At 35.5% G+C, this 27,424-nt stretch overlaps 1 protein-coding gene across 1 annotated transcript in view; it reads right to left on the bottom strand.

Moving 5' to 3' along the window:
* Positions 1–27,424, bottom strand: part of EFHC1 (EF-hand domain containing 1) — a 101,392-nt gene that overhangs the window by 58,061 nt on the left and 15,907 nt on the right. Inside the window, exon 3 of the mRNA XM_051997150.1 lies at positions 935–1,222. Coding sequence (XP_051853110.1) covers positions 935–1,222 — 288 coding nt within the window. The remainder of the gene's footprint in view (positions 1–934; positions 1,223–27,424) is intronic.

The following is a 27,424-nucleotide window of genomic DNA, read 5'->3' as shown; positions in this document are numbered from 1 at the left end:
ACTGGAAATACAACTGAATTTCAGTTTTATTTTGGCAACTATGGAGGCTGTATTTGGACCACTGAGTAGTATGGCATAATAAAGAGTATGGGATTTTTACAAAGAAAGGTAAAGAATTTTGTAAAGAATCATGAGAGGAGCCAAGATGGCAGAGAAATTACCTGAAGTCTCCCAAATTTATTTCCAACCACCATAAACTAACACCTCTGAACAAATTCTAAAAAAGCAGAACTTGAAAAGATGAGGTGAAACAGTTTTCCAGACCAAAACCATTTGGAAAGTCACCAGAAAAGGCTTGTTTTATTCAGGTAAAAAAGGAATACAGTCCAAAGGCAGGCGGCCAGCAGGAGACACTGAGACTCAGTGCAGGTCAGTGACCAAGGACACCCGACCTTTACCCCTGGGCCCCAGCACAGCCCCAGGAGAATGACCAGGGCTTCCCTTTTTCTGCTTCCTGCTCTCCCTGCAGCCCCACTGCAACACCAGGGCTACCCTGCCCCACCATCACACAGTGCCAGGCCAGGCTCCCTATGGTCACAATGCAACACTGGGTCAACAGCTGCAGTCTCTAGCACAAGAAGCTTGGGACAGTGTACCCTCCCCCCCCAGGAGCAGAACTCAACTGTAAAAGTAACAAAAATAGGCTGGAAAAAAATGAGCAAAAGACAAAAAAAAAAAAAAAAGGAACCTTCCCATAGGAAGTTATTATGGTGACAGAGGGATCAAAACACAAACTCAGAAGACAACAGTATTAAAATGCCTATATTCAAATCCTCAAAGAAAATAGAGATAATAATATCTATCTAATAGGGTCGTTATGAGGACCAAATAAAATAACAATTTCTAAGTCAAAAAGTACTACCTAAATACTAGCCATTATTATTATTATTACGCAAAGGAGCTCCTTTGCAAAATTCCCAAACTCATTCCATACCTCTGTAAAAGGGTCACAGTTAACAATACGGAATGTCTTTCCATAAATTACAAGGCTGATACCCCGATTCAGGTCTTTCCAGTGGTAATGGTCCCCACGGTCATTCTTGGGCAGCCGCTGGCGCTTGATGAATTTTCCCTGAGGAATTCCAGAATTTTCCACAATAGGCTCCGTGACTGACATGCTGTCATCCTCCAGGTAATAATAGATGATCACCTTTCGGATCCTATAATGCTCCTCAGTAGACATAGGCACATCCTCTTGGAAATAGGCATCAAATGTCAATACCTATGAATACAGAAATTCCTCCCAAAAGGAGGAGAAAATGATGACATTAGGTTATCATTAAATAATATTGAGCTATTCCATGTATTAGAACACACTTGCACATATGCATAGACACTACAGTACTTCAGTGATCAAGGAATTTGTTCATTCTCCACCAACGCACTTCACAATTATTCTACCTAACACGTAGTCTTTAAGAATTGCCTTCGGATTGACTGAGACAATAGGAAAAGACAATGCAGAAAGTTGGAAGGAATGCGGGAAAATTGGGACATTGATGCATTGTTGGTGGAACTGTGAATGGATCCAGCCATTCTGGAGAGCAATCTGGAATTATATCCAAAAAGTTAACAAATTGTGCATATTCTTTGATCCAGCAGTGTTTCTATTGGGCTTATATTCCAAAGAAATATTAAAAAAGGGAAAGGGACCTGTATGTGCCAAAATGTTTGTGGCAGCCCTATTTGTAGTGGCTAGAAGCTGGAAAATGAATGGATGCCCATCAATTGGAGAATGGTTGAGTAAATTGTGGTATATGAATGTTATGGAATATTATTGTTCTGTAAGAAACGACCAGAAGGATGATTTCAGAAAAGCCTGAACTGATGCTAAGTGAAGTGAGCAGAATCAAGAAAACATTGTTCACAGTAAAAGGATCATATGATGATCAAAGGTAATGGACTTGGCTCTTTTCATCCACAAGGTGATTCAAGGGAATTCCAACAGACTTGTGATGGAAAGTGGCATCCACACCCAGAGAGAATTATGCAAACTAAGTATGGATAAAAGCATATTTTTCACCTTTTTGTTGTTTGATTTTTTCCCCCAATTTCTCATGTTTTTTTTGCTTTTGATCCGATTTATCTTGCATAGCATGATGAATATGCAAATATGTCTAGAAGAATTGCTCATGTTTAACCTCTATTAAATTGTTTGCTATCTTGGGAAGGAGTAGGGGAAGAAACAAAAATTTGGAACACAAAGTTTTGCAAAGATGAATACTGAAAACTATCTTTGCATGTATTTAGAAAAAATAAAATACCATTAAAATTTGAAAAAAACAAAAACAAAAAAAGAATTGCTGTGATGACATAACTAAAATGGCATCATGTTTTGCATGATTGAACATGTATAATCTATATCATGTTGCTTACTGTCTTGAGAAGGGAGGAGGTGAAAAAGAGAAAAAAATACAAGTCAAAAATTTTTAAATGAATGTTTAAAATTGTCTTTATATATAACAGGAGGAAAATAAAAATATTTTTAAAACAGAGAAAAAAAAGAATTGCTGTGACAAAAAGTTCAACCCTGCAACTAATTCAGTAATAAGCCTCAATGAACATACCTCTAGGTTCTGGAATTAAAAACAAAGACTCCAACACTAAATTCCCATCTAACATCTATCCTTTTTGGTAGGATCTGTAAGAACTTTAGGTATAGCCTTCACAGGCCATGACCAGGCAATAAGGAGTCCTTGGGTTAGGACTTTAGTACGGGAAGAGTTAAATAGAGTAAAGAAGACAAAAAAGCAAAGTGACAAATGTTGGAGGTGCTTCTAGAAAATAGGGATATTAATAACTGTTGGTGTTATGAACTGGATCAGGAATTCTAGAAAGCATTTTGAAACTATATCCTAAAACTTGGTAAACTATTTATACCCTTTGATGTAGCAATATCATAACTAACCCTATCCTTCTAAAGGGATTGAAGAAAAAGGATCCATTTGCAGGGATATATTTATCACATCTCATTTTTTGTGGCCAAAGAATTGGAAATTAAGTAAATGTTCATCTACCAGGGAATGGCTGAACTAATTATGGAATAAGACAATAAAATATTATTGTACTACAAGAATAATGAAAAGAATTGGTCCTAAGAAACATTTAAAGAGTTGTATAAACTGATGCAGAGTGAATTAGAAAGTGAATAGAAATAGAATAGAAATTTATTCAGTGACAACATTGTAAAAAAAAAACAAATAATTTTGCAGACCAGGAATTCTGATAAATGCAACAACAATCTCAAAAGCCCAGTAAAGAAGCATGCTAACCACTTCCTGACAGGTGAAGGACTCATACTGAACAACAAAATATATATTTTGGGACATGTCCAATATAGGAATTTGATTTGTTTTAATATGTATATTTCTTTTTCTTTCTTTTTTTTTTCTGCTGAGGCAATTGGGGTTAAGTGACTTTCCCAGGGTCACACAGCTAGGAAGTGTTAAGTGTCTGAGACCAGATTTGAACTCAGATCCTCCTGACTTCAGGACTGGTGTTCTATCCACTGTGCTACCTAGCTATCTAGGTAGTTACCCCTACCCCTATAGTAGGGGCCTACTATGTATATTTCTTTCAGGAGTTTCTTTTTTTTTCCCTTTTCCCAATGAAGTACTGAATGAGGGGTGATAAGATGGAGAAAAATTAAATGCTTGTTAATTTTTAATAAAAAAATAAAGTTAAGTTACTTTTATAAAAAAGAAAGTTACACAGAGCATACTAAATAACCATCACTCTTATCTTCTAAATGTTTAAGCCCTGTGATATTTACTGTTTATAAGGCGATCTCAATGCTTCCAACTTTGCTTTCCCACAGCATTTTTGGAAATGAGAACAAGTTTGCGCTGTGCTGTAATTTTTAATGTCCAAAATATAATTTGAGGATTCTGGGACAAGTTCATTACCTTTGAAACTAACAAATATCTATAGATGTTAATTAGTGATATAACTATTTCCATAAAATTTTAATCCATCATATAAACTTTAAAAAAATTTCTTTAACTTCTGAATGCAAAAAATGCGCTAGGAATCAAACACGATATACATATATCAAATAGGAAGAAAATAACATCTTGGTGAATGGGAAGATTGAAAACATTCTGAGACATCACTGAAAATGACATGAAGTTTGAAGCCTGCAAACAAACTAGTGAGAAAATTAAATAATCAAATAAAGAGAAATATTAGAGTAATGTGGAAATAAAACCTATTATAAGGAAGGAGCATCTGATACAAAGAGCTATGGAGAGCTAGTAAGATATTTTTTAAAAGGGAAACAATGTCATTATGGTACATGGCAGGGATAATAGGTGCTATAGTACTATTTCATATTATCTGGAAACTATCTGACACTCTTGATCACTTACCTCCTTTCTCATCCACTGGCTTCTGAGAGAATATGTTCTCATTGCTTTCCATCTATCTCATTTTCTTCCCACTTTTTAAAGATGGGTGCTCCTTAAGATTCTATGTGGCTTTCATCTCACTATATTGTACCTTGGTGATCACATCTATATGCATTACTTTTAGTTCTTCCCACAGAGCTACACTCCCAAAATGCCAACTAAGTTTTGGATAGTCTCAACCTGATTTCTTACTGGCATTTCAAACTCAACATAGCCTCACTGAATCTTACTCTCCCACCTTCTCATTTCTATTAACAGTCTATCTAGATAATACTCCCTCATTCTCCCAGTGACCTAGACTGAAAACTTCCTCATTATCTTTGATTCATCCTTGTCCTTGCCTTTCTACTCCCACTGACTATAGCATCCTGACTCTGGTAATTATCCCCTTGACTGGATTATCCTAACATTATCCTCTTCATGTATTTTCCTGCTTCCAGTCTCATCCCTTTTTCAGCTATTCTTCACACCCCAATCAGGTTACTTTAGCTCATAGAGAGAGATCTGGTTATATCATTTTAAAATTTTTTATATTTTCTTTTCCTCTCTTTTTCCTTTTTTTTCCTTTTCCTTTTTTTCCCAAACATGTGCCAGTAGTTGCTTAACTGTGGCCTCCCAAATAAAGCAGACTACTTATTCTAACATTCATATCCTACCTCCAACCTAACTTTATTCTGAACTTAGTACCCACCACCACCACCAAATTGAAAAAATACCATTAAAAAAAAAGACCAAACACAAAGTCTCTAATTAGAATTCATTCTTAAATGTGCATATTAATTTTAACATACTATTTAACAATATAAGCAAGTCCCCATCAGTAATCTTTTTATTCTGTATAATTTTGGGAACATTTGTTGTTATTATCATCTTTATCACTATTGGTCTGGACTTATGATTTCCCTGTTATAGGTTTCACCTAGTGAAGAAACTCCCCTTCTCTCCAAATCCTATCTCATAAAAATCTACAAATGCTTTTCAACCTAGTCTTAGAGAGTAGCTTGCTCAGGGTTGGTTGCACAGTCAGTCTGACAAGAGACAGAAGCAGGTCCAAGATGGTGCTGGGTCCACTCTAGCATGTTTCCTGTCACCATTATTGTCCCACAACTTATCATGAGTTATCACATTCTTTTTTGTGTTTAGATGATACACAATCTCTCCATTTTGCTCATGTTACCCCTTAGAATACTCTCCCCTTTTCCTCATCCTTAAACTCAAAGCCCAACTCAGGAAAGATTTCATAGATGAAGTAGATCTTTCCTCCTATCAGGCTAGAAATGATCTCCTCCCTCAAACTTCTCATTGAACTTTATCTGTAATTGTCCTTTACTACTACTACTACTACTACTACTACTACTACTACTACTACTACTACTACTACAACTACTACGACTACTACGACTACAACGACTACTACGACTACTACTACTTCTTTCTTCTTCTTCTCCTTCTTCTTCTTCTTCTTGTCCTTCTTCTTCTTCTTCTTGTCCTTCTTCTTCTTCTTCTTCTTGTCCTTCTTCTTCTTCTTGTCCTTCTTCTTCTTCTTGTCCTTCTTCTTCTTCTTCTTGTCCTTCTTCTTCTTCTTCTTCTTGTCCTTCTTCTTCTTCTTGTCCTTCTTCTTCTTCTTGTCCTTCTTCTTCTTCTCTTCTTCTTCTTCTTCTTCTTCTTCTTCTCTTCTTCTTCTTCTTCTTCTTGTCCTTCTTCTTCTTCTTGTCCTTCTTCTTCTTCTTCTTCTTGTCCTTCTTCTTCTTCTTCTTCTTGTCCTTCTTCTTCTTCTTCTTCTTCTTCTTGTCCTTCTTCTTCTTCTTGTCCTTCTTCTTCTTCTTCTTCTTGTCCTTCTTCTTCTTCTTCTTCTTCTTGTCCTTCTTCTTCTTCTTCTTCTTGTCCTTCTTCTTCTTCTTCTTCTTCTTCTTCTTGTCCTCCTCCTCCTCCTCCTCCTCCTTCTTCTTCTCTTCTTCTTCTTCTTGTCCTTCTTGTCCTTCTTCTTCTTCTTTTTGTCCTTCTTCTTCTTCTTCTTCTTCTTCTTCTTCTTCTTCTTCTTCTCTTCTTCTTCTTCTTGTCCTTCTTGTCCTTCTTGTCCTTCTTCTTCTTCTTCTTGTCCTCCTCCTTCTTCTTCTTCTTCTTGTCCTTCTTCTTGTCCTTCTTGTCCTTCTTCTTCTTCTTGTCCTTCTTCTTCTTCTTCTTGTCCTCCTTCTTCTTCTTGTCCTTCTTCTTGTCCTTCTTGTCCTTCTTCTTCTTCTTCTCCTTCTTTCTTCTTCTTCTTGTCCTCCTCCTCCTTCTTCTTGTCCTCCTTCTTCTTCTTCTTGTCCTTCTTCTTCTTCTTCTTGTCCTTCTTCTTCTTCTTGTCCTTCTTCTTCTTCTTCTTGTCCTTCTTCTTCTTCTTCTTGTCCTTCTTCTTCTTCTTCTTGTCCTTCTTTCTTCTTCTTGTCCTTCTTCTTCTTCTTCTTGTCTTTCTTCTTCTTCTTCTTGTCCTTCTTCTTCTTCTTGTCCTTCTTCTTCTTCTTCTTGTCCTTCTTCTTCTTCTTGTCCTTCTTCTTCTTCTTCTTGTCTTTCTTCTTCTCTTCTTCTTCTTCTTCTCTTCTTCTTCTTGTCTTTCTTCTTCTTCTTCTTCTTCTTCTTCTTCTTGTCTTTCTTCTTCTTCTTCTTCTTCTTCTTCTTCTTCTTCTTCTTTAAAAATCTACTTTATAGGGATAAGATGGAAGCATGGATAGAAAGCAGTTGTTTGGTATAGAATCTGGGATGAATCCATTTCCCAAAAGAAAAGTGGACAAATGTACTTTACTTCTTTGGGAAGGAAAAAATAAACAAAAACAAAAACCGGCTTTATAGTAGTTTATCCACATATATCATCATTATTAGGCTTCTGGGTGGCACAGTAAATAAATCACCAAGCCTAGAGGTATGAATCATGTCTTAGACACTTACTAGTTGTGTGACTCTGGGAAAGTCCCTTCATCCTGTTTGCCTCAGTTTTCCCAAATGTAAAATGAACTAGAGAAGGAAATGGGCAAATTACAGCAGTATCTTCATCAAGAAAAGCCAAAATAGGATTATGAAGAGTCAGACACGACTGAAATGACTGGACAACAAAATATTATCATCTTTGTAAAAGGTCTTTGTGTCTCATTTAATCTTTCTATCTGAAGCAAGTGCCACATTGTCTGACACATAATAGGTATTAATAAATGTTTGCTAAATTGAAATTGAGACAGGAAAAGTAAAAGGTAAGGCAATGAATGACAAGATGAGATTAAACTATATTTGTAGATGGCTATTTCTGGAAAATATTTCCCATCTGCCTAACCCGTCCTTCTCAAGACCTTTTGCTGGTTCATCAGTCATATCATTATGGGTACACCCTAAGGCCTTTCACTGAGACCTTGTCTCTTTTTTCTCTACAATCACTCTCATGATAACTCCAATGAGTTCTATGGGTTGAATTATCAAGAGAGATATATTCTAGATCTATCTCTCATACCCTAATATCTTGAGATCTAGTCCCACACTACTGCCTGACTTTTGAATACTTTGGATTAGACATTATATAGACATTTCAAACTCTACATAACAAAATAAACTCATTTTCTTCCTCCCCCTTTTAACCAGCCTAACTCTTAATTCTGAAAGGTTTCTTTTTTTGGTTTAAAAAATCCACTTTATAGGGATAAGATAGAAGCATGAATAGACAGCAGTTGTTTTGTATTATCCTTAATTCTGTAATAGCTTTATCCTTAATTCTTGTAATATCCTTAATTCTGAAGGAGGTACCACTATCTTTCCAATCAATCAATCAATAAACATTTACTAGGTGCCCACCATGTACCAGGAATTGTGCCAGTCTCCCATGTTCCCATGTCATCCTCAAGTCCCCATTTTCCTTCGTCCTGCATATCCAATCAATTGCCATATCTAGCTATTTCTACCGCATCTATCTAATTCTCCTTAATGGGCCACCATTCTAATTCACACCTTTTTCACCTTTCACCTGGATAATAGCAAAAGCCTCCTAAATGGTATCCCTTCCAAAAGTCTTGCCTTATTCAATCCATCCTCCACACAGATTTCAAAATTATTTTCCTGAAGTACAAATCTGACTTTGTCATTTCTTTACTCAATACATGGTTCCCCTGTTCCTTTCAGGATCTAATATAAAGTCTTCTTCTTGGCACTTGAAGTCTGTCACAGAGTAGCTCCAAATTATTTTCCCAGCATTATTCTATATTACTTTCCCTTCTTATTGGCATTCTATGGTGAAGTCCAATTGGTTCTCTTGATATCCCTCAATGAAACCTTCCATCTTCTGCCTTTTTAAGTTTCCTCTGACAGTGTTCCATGACTAGAATGTCTTCTCACATCACCCCAACCTATTAAAATACCTTATTTTCTTTAAGACTCAGCTCAAATATCACTTTCTACTTGAAACTTTCCTGATACTTCAAGATCTTACAATTGAGTTTATCTCCTTGAATTACAGTATACCCTCCACATTGTGACTTGGTTTGGATGTATCATGGATCAGCACAAAAAATTAAATGAGAACTTGGGGGGAGTTTTGTGCAAGCTTTTCAATGATATGCAAAAATATGCAGATAACACAGAATCTATGACCAAATTCTTAACCCAAATTTTACAATAAGGTACTGTAAACATCTCATGTAAGAAGAAGAAAGCATTCAGATTTATTTTCTAATACTAAAGGAGGACCAAAAAATTTTTATGTGTATTTTTTGGATCACAGAGGCACCACAACCCCCTACAATGTAAAAGGGACAACTGTATTTGATACATCCTCATATATATATACATTCTGTCTTCTCCAATAAAAGTAAACTTTTTGACAATAAGGAATATTTCACATTTGTCTTTGTATCCCCATAGTTCCTAGTACTGGCACATAGTAGGTGCTTTAAAAATGCCTGTTGGTTGATTAAGAGTGTATTGATTAAGAGCATGTCAAGATTTGCTGACTTCTTAAATATAAAAGAAATAAAAGAGAAGAATGACAGGTAATATTAGAATTTTAAACCTATGTAATGTTGGAATGACCAGTTAGAGAAGTGTATGAAGGGAAAATGAAAAGCTATTTTGGCTAAGTAAGTTTGGGAATAATGAGATTTTCTCATAGCTATAGAGTTTAGAAACAAGAAAACTTAATATCAGCAATGAAATACAAAGGCAGACATGGGAGATGCCAGCATAGAATGATTGAGGTCACCCAGAATTATCAAGCAGTCAGAAACAGGGTAACATGACACAAGAGAGATGATATAATAAAAAGGCTCTGAAGAAAAGATCAAATTAACAATTGAACGGTACAAAGAATAATGGTACAAATGATATAAAGGAAAGAATGATACTTAAAAGAAAAATCAATTAGTTTCACTAGAATTCACAAAAAATACAGTGAGTATTGTGACAAGGAAAATTCTCTGGGAAGAAAGAGGTTACTAGAAACTTTTCCTGTGAAAGTTTCTATGGAATAAAGGTATTCTAAACCTAATTGTGAAGTAATACAAATTAATTATGCCTATGAGGTAAGAGCTTGGAACCAGAAATAGGTATGACTTATCTTTTTAGAAGTTTACAATATCTCCACCAAAAACTACCACACACACACACACACACACACACACACACACACACACACACACACACCACACAAAACAAAGTAAAATCTTAGTCTTTTCAAAGTCAAGAAGAAAACAATTTAGGTATTTTATCTTGAACCTTTTGTTTTTTCTTGACAGAAAGAAAAAAAGGGTATAAAAGCAGAAAAAGTAAGAAAGATTAATAAGAAAGTGTATGATAAGAACACAATAAACTGATGAGAGGAATAGTTTAATTCAATTTGTCATATACTTATCAACTGTCTATGAAATAAATATAGAATCTGACAATGTGGTAGTTAGGATACAAAGGAAAGCAATGATGGGATGCAAGAGAACTTGAAACAAGGAAATCAAAATTTTACTAAGTACTGTGTACTATTTAATGTCAATTCTCTCCACAGGTTGAAACATCTATATATATGACCCACAATTGATATTTTAAAGCCAAAAAGAGTTGAAGGTAATATTTAGTTAAGTAGCAAGTGAAATAGATACTAACAGTTCATCCCATTTATCTGTTGGTTCAAGCTTTTGGAATGAATGACCAGATTTCAAACTTTATATATATACACACATGTGTGTATATTACATATATATATATGTATACATAATACACATACTGTATGTGTGTGTGAAGCAACAGTCATCAAAACTATTTAGTATTACTTATTAAAAAAAAAACAGAAAAGTAAATCAGTGAACAGAGGAAATAAGTAAAACTGAAAACAATCAACATGGTAGCCTGATGTTCAATAAAGCCAAGGAACACAAAATCCTGGTGAGAGAATTCTTTGTTTGACAAAAAATGCTGGAGAAATTATTTCTAGTTAGGAAGAAAACAAATTTAGGTTAGCATCTTATTCCCTAAAAGATCCAAAGATAAAAAGAATCTAAACTTTAAAAGTTATAGCATAAACAAAATCAGAGATCCATTATAAAAGTGAAAATTAATAACAAAATACAAAATAGGAAACACCACAAGCAAAACATATTTTGCTTATAAAAAAATTTTAAGTATTACACAAAGAAAGCAATGCAATTAGAATAAGAACAGAAATTACTGAGTGGAGAAAAAAATCTTTGCATCAAAATTTTCTGATGAAAGTCTGACATTATTTGGGAATAGGCATTAACAAGCTATTTTCCAATAACCAAAGGAAATACAATTTTCAAAAAAAGAGCAAAAAATCAATAACATAAAAAATAATTCCAATCACTCATAAATTCAAACTAAAACAACTAAAAATTTTGCCTTATATCCATCAGATTAGGTAAAAAAATTATAGTAAAATATTTTAGTAAAAGGTGGAAATAAAAGCAGATACTTAAAAGCAGAGCTTAGCAGGCTTAGGAAGACAGACACATTGATACATGATTTCTGAAAAACAATCTGTAATTACTTCAGAAAAGTCATCAAACTTTATATTTTTTGACCCAGAGATCACACTATTAGGCTTATCACCAAGGATGTCAAAGACAGAAATAAAATTTATATGTATTTCAAGGTATAAAATAACATTTAGGTAAAGAGAACTACAGATCTAATGCCAAATAAATTCCAGGACTGGGCATCTATCTTCCCCAGTCTTGATTTCAAATAGAACAATAAGTATAGTAATTTTTCTTTATCTTACTCCAGAAGAAACTACTGCTACACAGGAAAATTGTAAGTACCCTGCCATGTATCATAAACCTATCTAAAAAAACAGCAATGAGTTAGAGATCATGAAAAATGAAAAAGGACTCATGTACAAAAATATTTATAGCAGCTCTTTTTGTGGTGGCAAAAATTGGAAATCGAGAGGACGCTCCTCAGTTGGGGAATGGGTGAACAAATTGTGGAATCTGTAATACTATTGTGATATAAGAAATGATGAACCAACAGATTTCATAAAAACCTGAACTTAGACAAACTGAGGCTGAGTGAAGTGAGCAGAGCCAGGTCATTGTATACAGTTTTTTTTTTTTTCTTTTTCTTTTTTTTTTTTCTTTTTTTTTTTTTTTATTTTAAATTTTTTATTTAATAATTACATTATATTGACACTCATTTCTGTTCCGATTTTTTTTTCCTCTCCCTCCCTCCACCCCCTCCCCTAGATGGCAAGCAGTCCTTTATATGTTGGATATGTTGCAGTATATCCTAGATACAATATATGTTTGCAGAACCGAACAGTTCTCTTGTTGCGTAGGGAGAATTGGATTCAGAAGGTATAAATAATCCGGGAAGAAAAACAAAAATGCAGATAGTTCACATTCGTTTCCCAGTGTTCTTTCTTTGGGTGTAGCTGCTTTTGTCCGTCATTTATCAATTGAAACTCAGGTCTCTTTGTCAAAGAAATCCACTTCCATCAAAATATGTCCTCATACAATATCGTTGTCGAAGTGTATAATGATCTCCTGGTTCTGCTCATTTCACTTAGCATCAGTTCATGTAGGTCTCTCCAAGCCTCTCTGTATTCATCCTGCTGGTCATTTCTTACAGAACAATAATATTCCATAACATTCATATACCACAATTTACCCAGCCATTCTCCAATTGATGGGCATCCATTCATTTTCCAGTTTCTAGCCACTACAAACAGGGCTGCTACAAACATTTTGGCACATACAGGTCCCTTTCCCTTCTTTAGTATTTCTTTGGGATATAAGCCCAATAGAAACACTGCTGGATCAAAGGATATGCACATTTTGATAATTTTTTGGGCATAATTCCAGATTGCTCTCCAGAATGGTTGGATTCGTTCACAACTCCACCAACAATGCATTAGTGTCCCAGTTTTCCCGCATCCCCTCCAACATTCATCATTATTTTTTCCTGTCATCTTAGCCAATCTGACAGGTGTGTAGTGGTATCTCAGAGTTGTCTTAATTTGCATTTCTCTGATCAATAATGATTTGGAACACTCTTTCATATGAGTGGTAATAGTTTCAATCTCATCCTCTGAAAATTGTCTGTTCATATCCTTTGACCATTTATCAATTGGAGAATGGCTTGATTTCTTATAAATTTGAGTCAGTTCTCTATATATTTTGGAAATGAGGCCTTTATCAGAACCTTTAACTGTGAAAATGTTTTCCCAGTTTGTTGCTTCCCTTCTAATCTTGTTTGCATTAGTTTTATTTGTACAAAGGCTTTTTAATTTGATGTAATCGAAATTTTCTATTCTGTGATCAGTAATGGTCTCTAGTTCATCTTTGGTCACAAATTTCTTTCTCCTCCACAAGTCTGAGAGATGAACTATTCTATGTTCCTCTAATTTATTTATAATCTCGTTCTTTATGCCTAGGTCATAGACCCATTTTGATCTTATCTTGGTATATGGTGTTAAGTGTGGGTCCATGCCTAATTTCTGCCATACTAATTTCCAATTATCCCAGCAGTTTTTATCAAATAATGAATTCTTTTCCCAGAAGTTAGGGGCTTTGGGTTTGTCAAACACTAGATTGCTATAATTGACTATTCTGTCTTGTGAGCCTAGCCTTTTCCACTGATCCACTAATCTATTTCTTAGCCAATACCAAATGGTTTTGGTGACTGCTGCTTTATAATATAATTTTAGATCAGGTACAGCTAGGCCACCTTCATTTGATTTTTTTTTCATTAGTTCCCTTGAGATTCTCGACTTTTTATTGTTCCATATGAATTTTGTTGTTATTTTTTCTAGATCAATAAAATATTTTCTTGGAAGTCTGATTGGTATAGCACTAAATAAATAGATTAGTTTAGGGAGTATTGTCATCTTTATTATGTTCGCTCGGCCAATCCAAGAGCACTTAATATTTTTCCAATTATTTAAGTCTGACTTTATTTGTGTGGAGACTTTTTTATAATTTTGCTCATATAATTCCTGACTTTCCTTTGGTAGATAGATTCCCAAATATTTTATGGTATCAACAGTTATTCTGAATGGATTTTCTCTTTGTATCTCTTGCTGTTGGGTTTTGTTGGTGATGTATAAAAATGCTGAGGATTTATGGGGATTTATTTTGTAGCCAGCTACTTTGCTAAAATTATGAATTATTTCCAATAGCTTTTTGGTAGAATCTCTGGGGTTCTCTAGGTATACCATCATATCATCTGCAAAGAGTGATAGTTTGGTTTCCTCATTGCCTACTCTAATTCCTTTTATATCTTTCTCGACTCTTATTGCCGAGGCTAGTGTTTCTAATACGATATTAAATAATAATGGTGATAGTGGGCAACCTTGCTTCACTCCAGATCTTACTGGAAAGGTTCCAGTTTTTCCCCATTGCATATGATGCTTACTGATGGTTTTAAATATATGCTCCTGACTATTTTAAGGAAAAGTCCATTTATTCCTATGCTCTCAAGTGTTTTTATTAGGAATGGATGTTGGATTTTATCAAATGCTTTTTCTGCATCTATTGAGATGATCATGTGGTTTTTGTTTGTTTGGTTATTGATATAGTCAATTATGCTAATAGTTTTCCTAATATTGAACCAGCCCTGCATTCCTGGTATAAATCCTACTTGGTCATAGTGTATTATCCTGGTGACAATTTTCTGTAATCTTTTTGCTAATATTTTATTTAAGATTTTAGCATCAATATTCATTAGGGAGATTGGTCTATAATTTTCTTTCTCTGTTTTCAGCCTACCTGGTTTAGGTATCAGTACCATATCTGTGTCATAAAAGGAGTTTGGTAGGACTCCTTCAATCCCTATTTTTTCAAATAGTTTATATAACATTGGAGTTAATTGTTCTTTAAATGTTTGGTAGAATTCACATGTAAATCCATCTGGTCCTGGGGATTTTTTCTTAGGGAGTTGATTGATAGTTTGTTCTATTTCTTTTTCTGAGATGGGACTGTTTAGGATATTTACTTCTTCCTCTGTTAGTTTGGGCAAGCTGTATTTTTGGAGGTATTTTTCTATTTCATTTAAGTTGTCGAATTTATTGGCATAAAGTTGGGCAAAGTAACTCCTAATTATTGCTCTAATTTCCTCTTCGTTAGTGGTGAGTTCTCCCTTTTCATTTTTAAGACTAACAATTTGATTTTCCTCTTTCCTTTTTTTAATCAGATTTACTAAGGGTTTGTCTATTTTGTTGGTTTTTTCATAGAACCAACTCTTAGTTTTATTAATCAATTCAATAGTTTTTTTACTTTCAATTTTATTGATCTCACCTTTTACTTTTAGAATTTCAAGTTTAGTGTTTGACTGGGGGTTTTTAATTTGTTCCTTTTCTAGCATTTTTAATTGCAAACCCAATTCATTGACCTTCTCTTTCTCTATTTTATACAAATAGGCCTCTAGAGATATGAAATTTCCCCTTATTACCGCTTTGGCTGCATCCCATACATTTTGGTATGATGTCTCATTATTATCGTTTTCTTGGGTGAAGTTATTAATTATGTCTATGATTTGCTGTTTTACCCAATCATTCTTTAGTATGAGATTATTTAGTTTCCAATTATTTTTTGGTCTACTTCCCCCTGCTTTTTTGTTGAATGTAATTTTCATTGCATCGTGGTCTGAAAAGGATGCATTTACTATTTCTGCCTTACTACATTTGAGTTTGAGGTTTTTATGTCCTAATATATGGTCAATTTTTGTATAGGTTCCATGAACTGCTGAAAAGAAAGTGTATTCCTTTCTGTCTCCATTACATTTTCTCCAGAGATCTATCATATCTAGCTTTTCTAGTATTCTGTTTACCTCTTTGACTTCTTTCTTATTTATTTTCTGGTTTGATTTATCTAATTCTGAGAGTGCAAGGTTAAGATCTCCCACTATTATAGTTTTACTGTCTATTTCTTCTTGCAGCTCTCTTAGTTTCTCTTTTAAGAATTTAGATGCTACCCCACTTGGTGCATATATGTTTAATATAGATAGTGCTTCATTATCCATGCTACCCTTTAGCAAGATATAGTGTCCTTCCTTATCTCTTTTAATTAGGTCAATTTTTGCTTTAGCTTGATCTGAGATCAGGATGGCTACCCCTGCTTTTTTGACTTCACCTGAAGCATAGTAGATTTTGCTCCAACCTTTTACCTTTAACCTGCATGTATCTCCCTGCTTCAGGTGTGTTTCCTGTAAACAACATATTGTAGGATTCTGGCTTTTAATCCATTCTGCTAACCGCTTCCTCTTTATGGGGGAGTTTACCCCGTTCACGTTTATGGTTAGAATGACCAATTCTGTATTACTTGCCATCTTGTTAACCCCGGTTTATGCTTTCCTCCCTTCTTTCCCCTTTTCCCCCCTTCCAAGTATTAAGCTTGTGAGCACCCCTTGCTTCTCACAGCCCTCCCTTTTTAGTGTCCCTCCCCCCGCCTTAGAGTTCCTCCCCCTATCTTACCCTTTCCCTCCCAGTTCCCGTATTCCCTTCCGCTTAGCTTATTCCTTCCCTTTCCACTTTTCCCTTCTCACTTTTCAATGAGATGGGAGAAGTTTCACCATAGATTGAATATGTCTTAAGATTTTTCACTTAAAGCCAATTCTGAAGGCAGTAAGATACCCACTATATTCATCCCCCTCCATTCTTTCTCTCAGATATAATAGGTTTCCTATGCCTCTTCATGAGATGTACTACCCCCACTTTACCCTTTTTCTGGTACAATGTCCTTTCCACATCAATTTCTAGAACAAGGTATACATGTATTCTTTATACATCTATATAGTCAAATTATAGTTCCCAAGATTAATCTTTACCTTTTTAGATTTCTCTTGAGTTCTATATTTGTAGATCAAACTTTTTGTTAAGTTCTGGTTTTTTCATCAGAAATAGATGAAATTCGCTTACTTCGTTGAATGTCCATCTTCTTCCCTGGAAAAAGATGCTCATTCTCGCTGGGTAAGTTATTTTTGGTTGCATACCAAGTTCCTTAGCCTTTCGGAATATCATATTCCAGGCCCTTCGATCTTTTAATGTGGATGCTGCCAGATCCTGGGTGATCCTTATTGTGGCTCCTTGATACTTGAATTGGGTTTTTCTAGCCGCTTGCAATATTTTTTCTTTCATCTGAGGGTTCTGGCATTTGGCCACTATATTCCTTGGTGTTTTGATTTTAGGATCCCTTTCAGTGGGTGATCGATGAATCCTTTCAATGTTTATTTTTTCCTCTGTTCCTATGACTTCGGGGGCAGTTCTCTTTGATAATTTCCTGGAAGACAGTGTCCAGGCTCTTTTTTTCATCATGTTTTTCTGGGAGTCCAATGATTCTCAGATTGTCTCTCCTGGATCTGTTTTCCAGGTCTGTTGTCTTCCCCAGAAGGTATTTCACATTTTTCTCCATTGTTTGATTTTTTTGGATTTGCTTGACTGATTCTTCTTGTCTCCTCGAGTCATTCAATTCCACTTGTTCAATTCTGATTTTCAGTGAAGTATTCTCTTCACTCACTTTTTTAAAATCTTTCTCTAATTGTCCAATTGAGTTCTTTTGTTCTGTGGAATTTTTTTCCATTTCGCCAATTTTGTTTTTTAGAGAGCTGTTTTCTGTTTCCAGTTCACTAATCCTATTTTTCAAGGATTTTACTTCTTTATCCACTCTCTCTTTAACTGACTTCTCCAGGCTCTTTTCCCATTTTTCTTCTAGCTCCCTTGTGAGAGCCTTTTTAATCACTTCTATGAGGTTCATCTGTGCTGAGGAACAGACGACCTCCTCCTTTGGGGATTCACCTGGGGACTGCCTGTTTTTAGTCTCCTCAGGATTTAGAGTCTGCTCTCTATCTGTGTAGAAGCTGTCAAGGGTTAAAGTCCTCTTCAGCTTCTTGCTCATTCTGTCTATTAATCAGAGACAAACTACCAAAGAAAAACAGAAAAAACTGGAGTCTTTCTTTGGGGGGGGGGGGCTGGGTGTGTTATCGAGCTTCCTCTACAGACTGCAGGGGGCAGCAGTGAGGCACTAGCAGGACTGTGCTGCGCCTGCGCTCTGAGATCCCAAAGCGTGCTGAGTCACTGAGGGGGGGGGAAGGGAGGGGCGGCCAGGTCCTGAGAGAGTCCAGCTGTTTGCGGTTGTGTTCTTCAGCCCCGGTGTTTTTAGCTTCTCTGCTGGGCTGTTGACTTGCTGCAGGTTCCAAACCTGTAGCAAAGCTCTCCCCGCAGAAACGGCTACGATCACTCTCCACCCCCTCTCCAGTCTGCTCCCGTGCTCTCGCTGCCACTGCCCTCAGCCTGCGCCCGATCTAAAACCGCCCCAGCCCTCCAGTAAAGACAGACCTTTCTTGGCGGATCTCAAGGATGGCTTCTCTTGGTAACTATTTGTGGGTTTTTTTCAGTCAAGCATTGATTCAGAGGCTTGTAATGAAGTGGATAGTGAGAGAAAGCGCGGAGCTTATGCAACTGTGAGCCTCCTCTCCGCCATCTTAACCGGAAGTCCCATTGTATACAGTTAACAGCAACATTATGCTATGATAAACTGTGACTGACCTAGCTCTTTTCAGCAATACAATGATCCAAGACAACTCCAAAAGACACATGATAGAAAATACTATCCACATTCAGAGAAAGAATATGAATGTAGATTGAAGCATACTGTTTTCACTTTTTGTTTTTTATTGTTTCTTCCTTGTGTTCTGTTTCTTCTTTCACAATATGACTAATGTGGAAATATGCTTCATATTATTGTATAAATCTTTCGAAAATGAATATTGAAAATTGTCTTTACATGTAATTGGAAAAAATAAAAAAAAATTAAAAAAAAATTTTTTAAGAAACACTAATGAGTCAGCTCCAAACTTCTTACTATTGAGTAGTTCAGTCAGTGTAGATTATTAATCAAATTAATATTGTTTGAACCTAACTTTGTCACTAGAGATTGTTTGAATCCAGAATGTCACCCTGACCTCATTAATTCTCTAGAAATGTCAGAGGTAGCTACAAAGAATTTTGGCTTCCCCCAAGTCCTACATCTACCAAAAAAGCACTCTTGTTTTGAGTCTCCACATCCAGGTCTTGTTTTGGGTACACCCAAGCTTGTATTCTGGCTTTGTCCAAATTTTATTAAATGTTTGTATTTATTAATACCCATCTCAATCTACTTTGAGAATATTTGTAGTTCATGTGGAAGTGTGCCCTTGTTATAATCCTATATAATATACTTTCCAAAACCTGAGGAAAGGAATAAACACCTCCTTCTGGCTCACTTTCCTCTATCCAATAAATTTTGTTCTAAAACTATTACCAATTTTGGGGTTTGGTTTTTTTGTGAACACTACTAGTAAGTTCTAGAATTGACACATGAGTATGACAGGCCCATTCCTTCCAGAACTCATTTTTTTCACTATCACTGACCCCTCCATGGGATTTTGTCCCATCTTTTGTTCCCTAGATCCTAAGGCCATGCTTAGAGAACATTATCTACTTTATTCCTCCAGATTTTAGGAACATATAAAAGAAAAGCTTTAACAATGTAAATTGTAGCAACTTTCTCAACATAACAAATAATGTGAATAGGTAACATTACCGACTATTTTGTCCAACTATGTCCCAAAAAAACCAACAACTTAAATGGATGAATATTTATACTATACCAAATTTATAGAACAAGAAATAGAGATAAACCTGTTCAAGAAGAAACTGAACGTTCCGTGAATAAACTCTGAAAGAAAAAAACTTTGGGATCAGACAAATTCACAAGTGAATTCCATCATTCAAAGATCAATGAATTCCAATATAAATCATTTGTAAAGAGTCAATAAACATTTATTAAATGCCTATTATGTGCCAAGATTCTACCAAATTCCTTTTATGACACAGATATGGGTTCTCATACATAAACCAGATAGAATCAAAACAGAAAACAAAAATCAGAAATCAAGATACAAAAAATTTAAATAAACTATTAGCAAAATGACCAAAACAAAATGTAATAAGTATAATATACTATGACTAAATTGGATTCATACTTGTGATGGGAGCTCTGGATCAGCTTGTGAGCTGGGCAGGAATTGCTAAAGCATATCCTGTTCCTTTATCTATCTATCTATCTATATCATATAATCAGGTCAGTTTTCTCAGATTGTCCTGTTTGCATAGAATGATATGAAGTCTGAGTCCACTGTTAATCTATCCATCCTATCTTCAACCTTTGAGACAGCCTTGATGGAAACTCACTTTTCCCAGATTGTCTTTAAGACATCTCAATACCACATAACCTTGTCACTCTCCTGATTCCACCTTTTTTCCCCCTCTCCTCTTTGAGATCTTAAAAGTCATATCCCTTCAAAAACAAATGGCTTATCCAGTGTGACTCTGTCTTGTCTAGTCATATTTGTTTGGATCCATGTGGTATTCATATAATAAAATAGCAGATCTTTTGTTATCTGTGATGGCTGTCTGTGTCACAGTTGCTCCATGTCATGAACCAAATCTGTTATACTATTTTTATAATATTCTTTTACAATTATGCTCTCCCAAATCTATTTCATATTTCTATTTTATATTACCACTTGTGGTACCTTTATCACCACTTCACCTGGAATGCAGGATTGATTTAAAATTGCCAATACTATAAACTTAATAAGCTACATTAAAAACAAAATGGGCAAAAATTATCATTAAAATTAATGTTGTGGTCCGATTATTTTTCAGTTGTGTCTGACTCTTGCTTCTTGGCAACTCCATATGGGCTTCTTGGCAACGATAATAAGAGTGGTTTGCCATTTCCTTCTCCAGCTCATCTTACAGATAAGGAAACTGAGGCAAACAGGATTAAGTGACTTGCTCAGGGTTATATAATTAGTAAGGTTTGGAGGCTTGGATTTGAATTCAGGGAAATTGCTTAAAGCTTAGCATTCAACTATACCACCTACCTGCCTCTGGATATCAAATAAATAGATATTAAAATTTTTATATGATATCAACAAAACCCAGCAGGAAGACACAGAAAAAGCAATTACATTTTAAATTAATGTAGAATATATAAAATGACACATATTCCCTGAAACGCATAAGAATTATATAAATAAAACTACAAAAAACTGTTTACAGAGGGAGAAAAAGCACAAATATTAATCAAAATTAAAACATAATTAAAATGTAAATGATATTAATTGTTCATGGGTAGGATGGATCAATAAAAATGACAATAGTTTAAATTCACTTTACTAACTGAAACTGATTCCTTCAATGCCATACCAATCAAACTACTAAAGAATTACTAGAAAAAATATAAAAATAACAAAATTTGTATGTAGAAGGAAAAAAAAAGTCAGGAATCTCAAGAGAAATATTGAAAAGAAAGGGGAAGGAGGAGAGGCTAGCAATGCTCCATCTCAAACTATTATACCACAAAGCAGTAATTATTAAAACAAATTAGTACCAGTTAAAAAAAGAGAGAAATCAATCTACAGATTAGGTGTATGATATACAGAAACAAATGTAGTACCAAAGTACTGAAAGCTAGATGCTGAAGTGGATAGGATACTGGGTCTGAAGTCAGGAAGATTCATCATTATGAGTTCAAATCCTGGGCAAGTCACTTTAACCCTGTTTGTCTCAGTTTCCTTATCTATTAGATGAGATGGAGAAGAAAATGACAAATTACTCCAGTGTCTTTGCCAAGAAAATCCATATGGGTTCACAGAGTTGGACACAACTGAAAAATGACAACAAAACATTCCATAGTACTGATGTGAAAATAAAGGCACCAGAAGAGATAATACAAAATATATTTATGAAATAGAGTTGGGAGTGCATAGTAGTTAGTGACAAGGAGCAACCATGACATAGACATACATCACAGATAATTTTGCCACTTATTATGTGAAATATCTCATGGGCTCAAACAAATACGAGTAGGCAAGACAGAATCATATTGAATGAGCAACTTACTGTTGGGGGGAAGGAAGGGGAAATAAAGTCAGGATCTAGGGAGTGACAAGATTGTATATTGAGAGTAGATACTATCTTAAAGACAGTTTAGGAAAACTGAGTTCCCATCAAGACACTCTCAGAGGCTGAAGACAGGATGGCTGGATTAAGGATGGACTCAGAGTTCACATCATTCTATACAAACAGGACAGTCTGGGAGAAGTGACTGCTTATATGATTAATAATAGGAACATCATGGATTTGTTTTAGTAATTCCTGAGAATAACCTAGTTCGGGATTCACATTAGTACTAGAGGTACTCATTAGTTGACAAAAATTATTAGGAAAATTGGGTGGCAGTATGGAAGAAATGAGATTTAGACTAATACCTATCACCTTATATTGCAATGCTGGAAAAATTGAGGTAAAATAGAGATTAGAGAGTTTTTAATATTTTAATTGAGAGGGAGATTGTGCTGGGGGCATGTTGCCCCTAGGGCTGATGTCTCAAAGCATCCAGCAGCCAATGTGAGGTTCCCATGAAATATATATATATACACGTAGCTCTTAAGCTATCAGGGTACACCCAAGGCAGGGGCAGAGTCTGAGCATTGAGATCAGGAATGGACCATCAATCTGGTTCTGACTGGGTGGGGAATAGGGCCATAAATTCTGATAAATTGGGATTAAGAAGAACAATGACAGAATGGAGGTAGGCATTGGACAGTCTGATAAATTGGGAAGGTCTGAAGTCATGATGTCTAAGATAGAAGGTCTTTCTCCTTATCTGGACGAACTTAGGAGGGAGGCGTAGTGTTACAACCAGGGGGATGGAGGCAGAACAATTCAAGGAACTGAGGCAGAACAGTTCAGGGAAACTGAGGCAGGACAATTAGCAGAGACTGTGGCACAATATAAAGAAAAACTCCAAATAATTGTATTGCCTAGATATAACTCTCCCATTTTCTATCAGCTATTTTGTCTGATTTTGACTCCCAAAACAGCATGCTTCCTCCAGATAAGCTCATTTCTTGAAATCAAACTGACTAATATTTTTATATTCAACACCTCAGAACCCTTAGCCTACTTCATTGATGAGAGGGCTGAAAAACAGAATAATGAACTCCTTCCAAAATTTTCTTGTATAGAGGACTCAAAATATTCTGGCTGACTCCATTTTTTATCAGCTTTTTTGCCTGTTTTAATTCTCCAACATCATTTTCCTCTCCCTCTTCTGCTTCTTTTTTGTGGAAAAAGGATGTCTTCCCCTTTTAGATTGTAAACTCCTCGAAGGCAGAAAATGTCTTTCTTTTTTTAATTGTATCCCAGCATTTGGCATAATGGTTAGCACATACTAAGTGTTTAATAAATATTTATTGACTATTGGCTACATAAGAAGTCACGCTGTTAATAACTTAGAGAACTATGGGAAAAATTACCTTTCAGATCAATGGATAGGAGAAAAGTTCATAATCAAATAAGGAATAGAGAAAATCACAGAAAATTAAATAATCTGTATTAAATAAAATTTAAAACTTTTTGCACAAAGCTAATAAGGCTAAGATTAAAAGAGAAACAGTTAACTGGAAAAAAAAATCTTTGTAGCAAGTTTATTTGATAAAGCTCTCATTTGAGACCAATTAGGTCTTGAGTAGCTAGATAGGAATTGACCTAGAGAACCTAAATCTCTGTAAAGAATTTGAAAGCCTAATTACTCTCGGAGTTGTAAGCAGAGAGGAGCACTGATAGCATTATAAATGGACTTTTTAATTTTTAATTTTTAAAATTTTGCATAGGCCTTTTGCTCAAGTGAACATTTATTACAACCCCATCTCTGGTAGAACTCTTAGCTGAATTCTTTGCATTGACAAAATCATTATAACTTCACGGTTACAGTATCCAATCAGAAAACCAAGTTATATTAAATCCCCCGAGATAACATTTTCCTTATAAAAGACTTTCTTTACCATAACTTCCTTGCTAACCCCTTTTAGGACTAGCCCACCATGTATACTGCTGCATCATAGCTTCTTTTTTCTTTATTATAGCTAACTCTTTTTAGGATACTAAAACCCTTTTAGGGATGCTTGCATAATTCCTCTTCCCCTACTAACTCCTTTTTGAAGTTAGTCTTTTTGCTAAATGTCACAATGGTTAATATCTAATAGGACTCTAATTCCTTTTCAGGGTCCAGTAATCCCCTACTGGCCATGTCTTAATAGAATCTCTGCTAGGGAACTTGTCTTCCCCCTTGTTAATTACTAAAACTCCTTTTCCTTGCTAAAAATCCTCATGGATTTAACCGGCTGTTAGCAGCATTAAAAAATTTTGTCATTGATAGAGAAAGTCTACAAATTGTTTTGAGATGATCTGTGACATGGTCATAACCCCAATATACTTTGGAGTATCACTTATACCCCATCATTTGGAGCTAATCCCATCATTTTAGTAGCTCTGTACAGGAAAAGTCTGACTGAATCTCAAACCTCAATTTTGGATTTAAAAGAATAAGTGCTATTCCCCACTTGAAAAAAAGGCCTAAGAAAATGAATGGATAACTAGAGAAATGAAAATTAAAGCAATGCTATGATTCTACCTCACACCCATTATAGTGACAAAAATGACAAAAATGCCTTTTGAAAATGATAAATGCTGGAGAAGCTGTGGGAAAACAGATCCCCTACAGGTGAACCGATGATATAAGGATCATGTGACTAAGGCCTGGTCTTATAAACTAGTCTCATAAACTGAGAAAACTTCATCCAATCAGTCCTGTTCGGGCTTACATGCCAAAGAGATCAAAGAGAGGGAAAAGTCCTATTTGTGTGTGTGTGTGTGTGTGTGTGTGTGTGTGTGTGTGTGTGTGTGTGTTAACTCTTTTTGGATTGGCAAAAACAAACAAAAACTGGAAAATCAGGGGATGCTCATTATCTGAACATTGAATAAGTTGTGGCAGGTGAATTATTTCAAATTATTTCAAAAAGATGTGGAAAGACTTCTATGGACTGATGCAGAGTGAAGTCATCAGAACCAGAGAACAATTTATACTATAACGTCAATGATATAAAAAATGAACAACTTTGAAGAACTTTACAAACTGATGAAGAATGAAATAAGAAGAACCAAAAGGACAACATAAATAATTACAGCATTGTAGACAACAAAAACACAAAACAAAAACTTTGAAAACTGTAAAAACTATGTGAGAAATGGATGGACATTTGATTTCCACAGTTGTGAAGGGTGAATTGGAAAAAAAGGGGCTTGAATTAGAGGGTTAAAATCCCTCCATCAGAGACATCAGAGAGTGGTTGGGGTGGAGGCTATCTTCCCTAAAAGAATGTAGGAACATAAGCTCTTTAGGGACAAGGACTGGGTTTCATAATCAGGGGAGATGGTCTGAGACATGAAAAGAATCTTTTGTTTTTTGCCCCTACTTTTCCATCCTTATTTTCTTCTTCTAGAATGGAAGCTCCTTGGGGGCAGGGCCTGGAATGAGTGGGAAACACCCTGCCCTGTTAAGCATTTGATAGCCTCAGGCTTTCTTTCTTTCTTTTTTTTTTTTAATTTAATTTAATTTTATAATAACTTTATATTGACAGAATCCATGCCAGGATAATTTTTTTTTACAACATTATCCCTTGCACTCGCTTCTGTTCCGATTTTTCCCCTCCCTCCCTCCATCCCCTCCCCTAGATGGCAAGCAGTCCTATATATGTTAGATATGTTGCACTATATCCTAGATACAATATATGTGTGCAGAACTGAACAGTTCTCTTGTTGCACAGGAAGAATTGGATTCAGAAGGTAAAAATAACCCGGGAAGAAAAACAAAAATGCAGATAGTTCACATTCGTTTCCCAGTGTTCTTTCTTTGGGTGTAGCTGCTTCTGTCCATCATTTATCAATTGAAATTGAGTTAGGTCTCTTTGTCAAAGAAATCCACTTCCATCAGAATACATCCTCATACAATATCGTTGTCGAAGTGTATAATGATCTCCTGGTTCTGCTCATTTCACTCAGCATCAGTTCATGTAAGTCTCGCCAGTCCTCTCTGTCTTCATCCTGCTGGTCATTTCTTACAGAACAATAATATTCCATAACATTCATATACCACAATTTACTCAGCCATTCTCCAATTGATGGGCATCCATTCATTTTCCAGTTTCTAGCCACTACAAACAGGGCTGCCACAGACATTTTGGCACATACAGGTCCCTTTCCCTTCTTTAATATTTCTTTGGGATATAAGCCCAGAAGTAACACAACTGGATCAAAGGGTATGCACAGTTTGATAACTTTTTGCGCATAATTCCAGATTGCTCTCCAGAACGGTTGGATTCCTTCACAATTCCACCAACAATGCATCAGTGTCCCAGTTTTCCTGCATTGCCTCAGACTTTCTTATTTCACATATTTAGAAACTACCCATGTTTTGGGTCCTTATTTCTTCTCTTTATCTGTTCCCTCTTTTAGTGACTTCACTGACTCTACTGGAGTGATCATCCTTACTCCAAATCCCAAATCTACAGATCTGATCACCATTCTTTCTTGAATTGCAGTCATTATTATTAATATGTCTTAATAACCAGAAAAAATAATGTGCCTGCAATTAAAAAAATAATATAAATAATAAACTTAAATATAATAACAATAATAACAGGTAGCGTTTATATACCGCATTAAGGTTTGCAAAGCACTTCACATTTATCACACATTTATTATTTCATTTGAGCATCACAAAAACCTTGGAGGATAGATATTATTGCCATCCCCATTTTACAGATAAGGAGACTAAGGCAAACATTAAGTGACTTATCCAAGGTCAAAAAGAAGTCAAATGTCTGAAACTGGATTTGAACTTAGAACTTTGTGACTCCAGTTCCAGTGTTCTACTTACTGTACCACCTAGCTTCCTCATTTTTTCTTCCTCTAAACTTATCCTTCATCTAAATATCACTTTCTGTTGAGGAGACCACAATTCATCTACTCACTCCCTAACTGAAAACCTGTACCTTATTTTTGATTCTTGCCTTTCCCTCAATTCTCATATACAGTTAATCCAATCCAATTATTGATGATTCTTAATTACAACTCTCCCTTATCTTTCTAAAAACAAGGCCATTCCTCAATTAGGCCCTCATCACTTCTCAAATGATCTACACAACACTCTAATTGGTCTCCTTGTTTTTACGATTCTTCTTGTTCCAATCCATCTTCCATACAGCTGACAAAATCATTTTCATAACAATCTTCATAACCAATATAGCTTCATAAATTTCATAATCTTGTTGCTCCCCTAGTTAAAAAAAATTCCAGTGCCTTCCTCTTGCTTTTTTGGATAAAACAAAACTGACTCAACCTGGCATTTAATGATTTCCAGCAATTTGCTCAACTCGCCCAATTATAGTACCACCTTTCCTACTTTCTACAATCCAGCCAACATGGCCCACTAGCTGATCCCGTCTCAGATCCTGTGTAGTAGTAATACGGACCAATTCCTGTCCACCAATATAACCTGAAATTCACTTGCTTCTTATTGTCAGCTCTTCAGATTTCAGGCTTAGAAAGGCTCAATTAAAATGTCATTTCCTTAAGGAAGCCTTTTCTTAGCCCCTGAAGTTGTTAGTGG

The sequence above is a fragment of the Antechinus flavipes genome, chromosome 4, assembly GCF_016432865.1.
Source record: "Antechinus flavipes isolate AdamAnt ecotype Samford, QLD, Australia chromosome 4, AdamAnt_v2, whole genome shotgun sequence".
NCBI lineage: Eukaryota > Metazoa > Chordata > Mammalia > Dasyuromorphia > Dasyuridae > Antechinus > Antechinus flavipes.
This window is presented reverse-complemented; position numbering and strand designations above follow the sequence as displayed.